The 8,578-nt window shown below is 34.9% G+C and overlaps 1 protein-coding gene across 2 annotated transcripts; it reads left to right on the top strand.

Annotated features, from left to right (window-relative positions):
- Positions 1–970: 970 nt before the first annotated feature.
- LOC104211234 (polyamine oxidase 1) lies at positions 971–7,516 on the top strand. Of its 2 annotated transcripts, XM_009760261.2 has the most exons (10): positions 971–1,126; positions 1,227–1,476; positions 1,676–1,798; positions 1,900–1,961; positions 2,091–2,245; positions 3,384–3,527; positions 4,834–4,983; positions 6,385–6,639; positions 6,782–6,863; positions 6,955–7,516. In XM_009760261.2, exons 1-10 carry the CDS (start codon positions 1,075–1,077, stop codon positions 7,167–7,169), a joined length of 1,488 nt encoding a protein of 495 aa, XP_009758563.1. In that variant the 5' UTR covers positions 971–1,074; the 3' UTR covers positions 7,170–7,516. The 2 variants fall into 2 exon arrangements, with proteins under 2 accessions (XP_009758563.1, XP_009758572.1); XM_009760270.2 differs by lacking the exon at positions 3,384–3,527 and having other exon boundaries at positions 982–1,126; positions 6,955–7,192.
- Positions 7,517–8,578: the final 1,062 nt, after the last annotated feature.

The raw sequence follows: 8,578 nt of genomic DNA, 5'->3' as shown, positions 1-8,578 counted from the left end.
ACAATCATTCAGCCGTAGAAGACTCCGATATAATTTAAAAGAAAGAATTTAGTCTAGGTCATAGACAAAGGATTAAATTGTTAGAAGATTATATCATGGACATTCCATAGCGTCCATGAAAGGCCAAAGTAATAACTAATACCATAAACCGCAGATCGGAAGATAGCTTAAGCTTACATAAAGGTTGACCAGATGGAAGAGGAAACTAAAGAGTGACATCAACTAAGTAAATCAGGAATCTGATTATTGGACCCAGAAAATTATAGAAATTGTGATTGAGAGCATAGCGAAGTTACTCTTAAAAATACACATGTTTACCTAAGATATTAATATTAAAAGATGAATTTCTTAATATGTGTGAAAATAATAAAAAAAATTACTTATTTTAGACCGGAGGGAGTAATATTTTTCGGGTCCTTCTTATTACGGATGACGATGAGTGAAAAGCACGTGTCTCAATTCACAAATAGTCTCACTTTATACTCTTCTAGTTAAAAGAAAATTCTTGATTTCAAGTGATGATAGAGAAAAATATGAAATTCAGTCCACGACAAATTCTTATCTTTGTCAACAAAGTAAATTAGGAATAATTAAGTTCCAGGTTTAAATTATAGAGACGACAAAAATTATAAGATACTCCTACTTTCTTGTCATATGTCCATGTCTTAATATATGTGTCAATGGAAACCTAATAATATGTACAAACTGACCCGATGACCCGACATAAGATTCTAGTAGCATTATATTATAGCCTAGTGAATAATAAAGTAAATAAAGATTAAAATTTAGAGACGATAAAAAAACTGAATAATTTATTTCTAAAAAAGAAAAACTCTCATTCCCAAATAGATAATTATACACAATTACGTTAATCCTTAGTGATAATAATAACAGTAAATAAAGGAAAGAGAGAGTTGTGTTTCCCCAATAAGCGGTTGAAACCAACTATAAAAACCGACTCCCGCTATTTCTTCTCCTATTGCAGACTCACTTATATACTCATTCAAGACTCCTTTAACTCTCTGCTTCTCCCCCACACCTCCAACCCCACCCCACCTCCCCTCGGCCTCTTTCATGGCAACTCCCCGTCGCTGCTCTGTCGTCATAGTCGGAGCCGGCATCTCAGGTAATTCAAATTCTGGATCTCTTTCTTCAAATTTATAACCATGTTTCTGCATTCAAATACAAAGTGCGATGTGAATAATAATATTTGTTGATTTCTGTAGGTTTAACGGCGGCGAAGGTGTTATCGGAGAATGGGATGGATGATGTGATGATATTGGAAGCGTCTGATCAGATAGGTGGCAGGATAAGGAAGGAGGAATTCAGCGGAGTAACGGTGGAACTCGGCGCCGGTTGGATCGCCGGCGTCGGTGGTAAACAGTCTAATCCTGTCTGGGAACTTGCCCTTCAGTCTAATCTCCGTACTTGCTTCTCTGATTACAGTAATGCCCGTTACAATATCTATGATCACAGGTTCGTAATGGTAAAAAATATATTTTATTTTAACTGTAAAATGTTTAAATTGAATTTATTTGAAGTATAAGTTTATATTATGTGTGTATTGGTGTACTTAATGATGATGTCCTTGGGGTGATAATGATGGTTTTGTGTTTTTTTTTTAATTGATATTGATTTTGTTTAATTTTTGTTTTTGTTGCATTACAAATTAAAGTGGGAAGATATTTCCGAGTGGAATAGCGGCGGACTCGTACAAGAAAGCGGTGGACTCGGCAATTCAAAAACTCAGAAGCCAAGAAGGAAACAACAACCATGAATCCTCTCCTGAAACGCCGTCGTATGATTTACCACTTACATAACACTCTGTTTTCGGTTCTTTCTTTTTTTTTACAGAATTTTCGCAATAATATTTTATTGTCACTCTCGATTTTGTTGCAGTACTCCAAAAACACCGATAGAGCTGGCGATTGACTTCATTCTCCACGACTTTGAAATGGCAGGTCAATTTTTCAATTTTCATTATATCATTTTTGCCCCTTTTTTCCTTAGTATTTGAACAGTAAAGTGATTTTTCTTTTTCAAGAATTCTGGGATTGAAAAATGTGAAATTATTGTTTTGAATTTTACAGAGGTCGAGCCAATATCAACATATGTGGATTTTGGAGAAAGAGAATTTCTAGTTGCTGACGAAAGAGGGTATGAGCATTTGCTTTATAAAATGGCAGAAAACTTCCTTTTTACCTCTGAGGGTAAAATTACGGACAGCCGTCTCAAGCTCAACACGGTAAAATTTATATTTCTCTGATATTGGTAGATGACATATAAATATTTACTATATATACGTTTTTTGTTTCGTGATGGGCCAATTTACAACTACTGTAGAAATAGTAGGCAAAGTTGATGAACAGAAAATGATACTGATAAGGTTTAAAGATTTGTTTTTTATGCATGGAGTAATTTATCTTTATTTAATTTGTTCTGTTAAGATTGATTGACCCACCAAGAGTCTGCAGAAAAGGACGTTTTCCAATTCCAAGGACTATTTATACTACTATTATTATCTTTTTAATTGAAAAATCTTCCTAAAATGTGCTTTACCTCCTATTTAAAGTAAAAAGCAAGTTGTAATAATTTAAAGATTCATCACCTCTTAAAAGTAACTCGAGGCAGTTTGGTATTGGAAGATTTTCCTTGACTAGCTATAAAACAGAAAATGAAAAAGGAAACTAAAAGGTAGGGAAAAGCCAAGTAAAAGGAAAATGAAAGAACCTAAGAAAGTGATTTTCAATTTATACAAATTGAAGTTTTCTCTTTTCTGTGGATTGATTTGATACGATGATAGAGCTAAAATGATAAAGACTTGTTCCTAATCATTATAATGGGTACCATAAAAGAGAGAACTTTCCTATTCAACACATTACTTACCATGTTAATTTTTCTTGAAATTAACAAAATTTAGAGGCTAAAGCCACTTTTATATAATGCAATCAAATGCGGGTCCAAAGATCCACTAAATACAGCAAAGAGGCTACGATCCTTCACCAGTTTACCTCCTTTGCCGGCGGAACTAGGACAGGTCTTTTAAGTTATTGGGTTCTGAAATAATAATTTATACATATTCTATTAATTTCACAAAACAAATATAGAATTTGCACAAAAATTATTGGGTTCGTCGGAAAGGGTAGCTCCGCCCCTGCTTGCTATAGAAAACTTGATTCAAAATAATCAGTGTAGTTTGACTTTGTACAGATTCTTATGAAGGGGATTGGTTTTTTGTCTCTTTTATAGGGGTGCCTAGGCTAGGCCACTGTGTTGTTTGTGTTGATTTTGAAATACCTACATCTGAATAAATGCTGCTACATTTATGATATTTTTGGTGTGGTAAAGTAATTTAGAATTCACAATTTACGGAAATGGGGCAGGTTGTTCGGGAAGTGCAGCACTCGAGAAACGGCGTCTTGGTGTCAACAGAAGATGGTTCCCTTTACGAAGCCAATTACGTGATTTTGTCTGTTAGCATTGGTGTTCTCCAAAGCAACCTCATTTCCTTCACACCCCCCTTACCTGTACGTCTCCTCTTTCACTCTGTTGACTCTCCATCCCCCCCCCCCCCCCCAAACCCCAAGGTGGATGCAGTCTTTGATAATGAATTAAACTGAATCCAATACTGTTGATACAAAACATAAGTATATATATATACGATCCGTGTAAGAAAAATTACTAAAATGAAAAGTATGTCAGTTTAGTGTAAGAGCCTTAAAGGTCGAAGGCGTCAAATTGGTATCCTAGATCTACCTCTATGTCCACCCCCTATAATTTAATGCCTAAGATTACAAGGTGTAAGAAATGATAGATATTTGCTTCACGTGCACATGGATGGATTGTTGAGATCTTGAGCCTTTGATGCTCACAAAAAGTGCATCGCACTTATTACAGTCCAACAATGTGATAGCTTGAGGCTATGGCTAGGATATAATATGGGTCCCCTGTTCCCGGTTAGACTACCTAAAGTTGGTGACCTGCAAATTCTGACCCTGTAGTATATTAAATACCAACAATGTTGAAGAGGTCAGCATTTCTAGACATTGAGCTACCCAACATTAATTTCTGGACTTGGTTATTTGAAATGGTCTCCACTGATACCGATCTTTCAGATTCATGATTTAAGTGGTTATATGCCAAGTGTGGACTACTGGACTGAATTTGCAGTTGATATACAGCTTGTTTCCTTGTTGCCCTTGATGTGGTTTCACTGCTGAAAAGTTAAATTGGACAGTTTTCTACATTGGGTAGTTTATGTCTTGGATGCAGACTGTACAACCTTATCTTGTGCATATGAATGTTATATTGATTTAAGAAGAGCTTCAATGGTTTAATTAGGAGTGGTTTGAATACTTGATTTACTACAATAGGATTAGTGACTTGTGTGCTGTCAAATTTAGACTAGTCTTATAAAGGAGTATTAATCTCCTAAACTATCATGAACACTCAACTACTTTATTTTAATATATTGGAGTAAAACCACCAATATATTAAAGAATTGCAGATAGTGAAGTTGCTTATCATCAGTTATTAGAAATGGCTATTAGCATAATTTTGTAGCTAATAAAAATAAATAAGTTGTAGCTTTTGAGGTGATTGGCTGCTGTACCTTTTATTTTGATTGATTTAACAAGGTTAATTGATACACTGTACAAGCAAAGTGTAGCGAAATTTTATTTGTTTTGTGATCAAATTATTAATGAAAATGATACGTAGTTCTTTATCTTTTTTACGTCCATTACACATACATCTGATATCAGCTTCACCTTTAGTACCGTAGTTTTCTTCTGCTTTTTAAAATTAAGCTCTTATCTGTATTAATTGAAACAGAGATGGAAGATGGAAGCCATCAGAAACTTGGATGTGATGGTTTATACAAAGATCTTTCTCAAATTCCCTTATAAGTTTTGGCCTTGTGAACCTGAGAAGGAGTTCTTCATCTACGCCCACGAGCGAAGAGGCTACTACACTTTCTGGCAGGTCTGCACAATTTATTGTCAAATGTTATGTCTTTATAATACATGTTGCCATATCTCTAACTCTAGTACACATTACTGTATTCTTTTGGTTCATTACTTGCATCTGGACTATTTCCTCATCTTGTTTTTTCTGCAAGTCCTGTCACATTCAGGGATAAGAGGATTCCTTTTTCATGTTCTCTTCTCTATTCAAAGAGATATATAATTTTATTCAAAGATACTGACTGTTCCTTTGCTACAAAATGACTGCCTTAAAGTAGTATTCTTAGGGGCTCAATAGTACATTGACTTTGCTCCAAGTTTAATCTATTATTTCCATATATTTAATCACCATTAGGAATCTGGAACTGGAAGTCAAGCTCATTCTATGTGTATTTACTAATAAAACAAAACCATGTGTGACAGCCGTAATTTGTCTGTCTAATGAATGGATTAACGCAGGAAACTGATGATAAGAACTGTACTTTAGCTAAGATAATATACAATTTTGTCGTTACTTGTGATGATGTGGCCCATATTAGGTACTCCTAACATTTTATTAACAACAAATAATCCTGGGCCTCCATACGTGTGGGTCACATGCATCTTAATGATAGCGTGGGATTTTATTGGGTTTGTTGTTGTTGTTGTTGTATTCTCTTTTTCCCTATTTGGGTTGGGTCGTTGCGCTACTACTTGGCAATTGACCTGGCTATCAAAATATTCAATTATGTCATGGTAATCAGAATTCAGATGTACATCACCTTCAGCATTTCTACTATGCAGTGTGTTTGCATTAGCTTTGCAGTTCTACAATTGCTATTCTCGGGCATAAGACGTGCAGTTTATGGGGTAGCTCAAATTATCTAAATGTGTCTATCTGTAGGATTAGAATCAGTTACCTTTTTTTTCCCCTGATTAGCAGAGTAGGCTAGGCTTATGCTCTTCTTATCCTGGAGTTTATATATATTCCAGTTACTATTCTCATTAAGTTCTTGATGACTTTAACAATGAAGTCTATCCTTCTCGTGCACTATATTTTTCCTGATTACCACTTACTTATGTGAGCATTAGTGCAGTGCTCGATCCGTCTCCATCCATTGATTTTGACATAAAGAATTTTTCTTGGTTATACAATTGTGCACTCATCTGAGCAGAATTTTGGCCTCTGCACCACATATCATATACACTACATATAAATTTTGAATCTTATGACATCGCATTGAGAGAATACAGAAGTACTCTTGTGCTTTTGGAGGACTCAGGCTTATATTTTTTTCAATTGTGCTTTTTTCAACTAGCTTTATTATATGGAGGACTTATTCACTGTAATTTAGTATTGCTGCTGAATGCATCATCCAGTCATTCTTATGGGCTGAGAAACTAACCCTTGCTGGCTGTTGATCTGTTTTGATGTTATCAGCACATGGAAAATGCTTACCCGGGCTCCAATATTCTGGTGGTAACCTTGACAAATGGTGAGTCGAAACGTGTGGAATCTCAATCTGATCAAGAAACACTAAGAGAAGCAATGGAAGTGTTAAGAAACATGTTTGGGCCTGACATCCCCGATGCCACCGACATATTAGTCCCGCGTTGGTGGAATAATAGGTTTCAGCGTGGCAGCTACAGTAATTACCCCATATATGTAAATCATCAACTCGTCCATGATATTAAGGTTAGCAATCTTCTTCTTTTCTCAGTTAGCAATAGTAATTTACAGTGTCCAATCTAAATAAATATAGGTATGAGAAGAAACTATGTTTTGAGAAACCGCTTCATTTATGCTCTTGTTGCAATGACATTCTTTCTTTTGTCAGGAACCGGTGGGGCGGATATTTTTCACAGGAGAACATACAAGTGAAAAATTTAGTGGCTATGTCCATGGAGGTTACCTTTCAGGTTAGTTCAACTCAAATAAATTCCTTTGGCAATGAACTATTGGACAAAAACATGATTTTCTTTCCTTTCTTTGCATTACTATCTTGAGCAGGTATAGACACTACCAATGCCTTACTTGAAGAAATGAGAAAGGATGATGGAAGGAAGAATGAGAGTCAAGCTTTTCTGTTAGAACCATTGCTAGCATTAACCGGATCTTTGACATTGACACAAGCTGAGACTGTCTCAAGCCTCCACAAATGTGATATTCCGCGACAACTCTTCCTTAGTAACAGCAAATTGGGACTTCCAGAGGCTATCTTATGATTAAATGAACCTCTGAATAAAAATTACTCTGACAGACCTTGCCATCCAAGCTCCGATAAACTCGGTTTGGTTGGATCCGTCAACAAGACAGTACATGGCCTTTCCATCAACAGTGTGATGGAGAGAAAGCACTAAAGGAGCAAAGGAACTTGCCACGGTTGCACATATGCAATTCCTCTCCTTAAAAAGGATATTAGATAGTCTCCAGGAAATTCATTCTGAAGGAAATTCATTGCAGATACATACATTTGTTATTAGAAGTAAAATCATAGAAAGGTATCATGAGTGACAAGTGCAGTGCTAATGATATTCAATACAAAAGATAACTATGTTCAGTTGATTTTCAATCGCATTTCTTCTGTTCATCGATTATTTCTTATTTGGAACTTAGTTTTATCAGTATATATATAACTTTTGATATTGTCGATTGAGATGCTGAAAGTTGTGATTTCATTCTTACCGCGGAGAAGGGTCAAAAATGCCTTTGAATTATTGATAAAGGTCTAAAAATACCCCTCCATCTACCTTTTTGGTTCACTTATGCCCTTTGACCATTAGGTCAATGCTGAATTTAAAAAATAATTATTTAAATTCCGCGTGGCAACTTCTTATTGGTCGAACTAAAACATCTACTAACATATTAGAAAGACCCATTCATATCTACCCATTTTTTCGGACTAACCCACCCCGAATATGACCCGAATAAAACGTTCAAATAAAAAAAAAAGACGCCCCACTTCCATCTAACCCATGGATACATGTGTTTATTTTCTTGATTAATCTCATGTATAGCATTATCATCGAATAAAGGTTCATGACCAAATTAAACACGGAATTTTTACATATCTATACACTATTTGAAACTTTATTATCCTCCCTACTCAAATTTCAATTTAATTACCTCCTATACACAAATTTATAAATTATATACACTTTAGGAATTAAATAAGTATCCCTTTATATTAGGAATTAATTATTTCCCATGCACTCTCTCTGTCTCTCTCTCTACTTCTCTATCTATCTCTCAATCCCTAATTCCATTAATGTAGAGCAAAAGAAAAGAGAGCAGCAATTCCACCATTGACAACCATTAAAAAGCTTTGAAGCTTTGAATTCGAATTTGGGTTTTCAAAAACCATTATTTGTTTGGATTTGGTGTTGTTGCAAACAATTGGGAATATTGTTTGGAGTTTATATCTCAATTTTGAGGGTGTTTTGGTGAAGATTAGACTTGATTTTGGCTGAATTTCAGATTGAAACTCGAAGAAGAAGAAGAAGAAGACATGACATACATTATATTGCAGAAATTGTAGTAAAGTTGTAGTAAAATTGTAGAAAAATTATATTATGTTGTTTATATATATATTTTTAATTGAAATATTGTATGAAAGTTGAAAAATATTGTATAA

This window comes from Nicotiana sylvestris, chromosome 9 (assembly GCF_000393655.2).
Source record: "Nicotiana sylvestris chromosome 9, ASM39365v2, whole genome shotgun sequence".
In the NCBI taxonomy this organism is placed as follows: domain Eukaryota; kingdom Viridiplantae; phylum Streptophyta; class Magnoliopsida; order Solanales; family Solanaceae; genus Nicotiana; species Nicotiana sylvestris.
The sequence above is the reverse complement of the archived record's forward strand: the minus strand, read 5'-3'. Positions and strand labels throughout refer to the sequence as shown.

What these genes read in the sequence shown, in the direction of transcription:
- LOC104211234 (XM_009760261.2), top strand. Translation starts at nt 1,075, where the DNA reads ATGGCAACTCCCCGTCGCTGCTCTGTCGTCATAGTCGGAGCCGGCATC. An exon ending in TACAATATCTATGATCACAG is followed by an intron (nt 1,477 to 1,675) that starts GTTCGTAATGGT and finishes TACAAATTAAAG; the next exon opens with TGGGAAGATATTTCCGAGTG. An exon ending in GCCGTCTCAAGCTCAACACG is followed by an intron (nt 2,246 to 3,383) that starts GTAAAATTTATA and finishes GAAATGGGGCAG; the next exon opens with GTTGTTCGGGAAGTGCAGCA.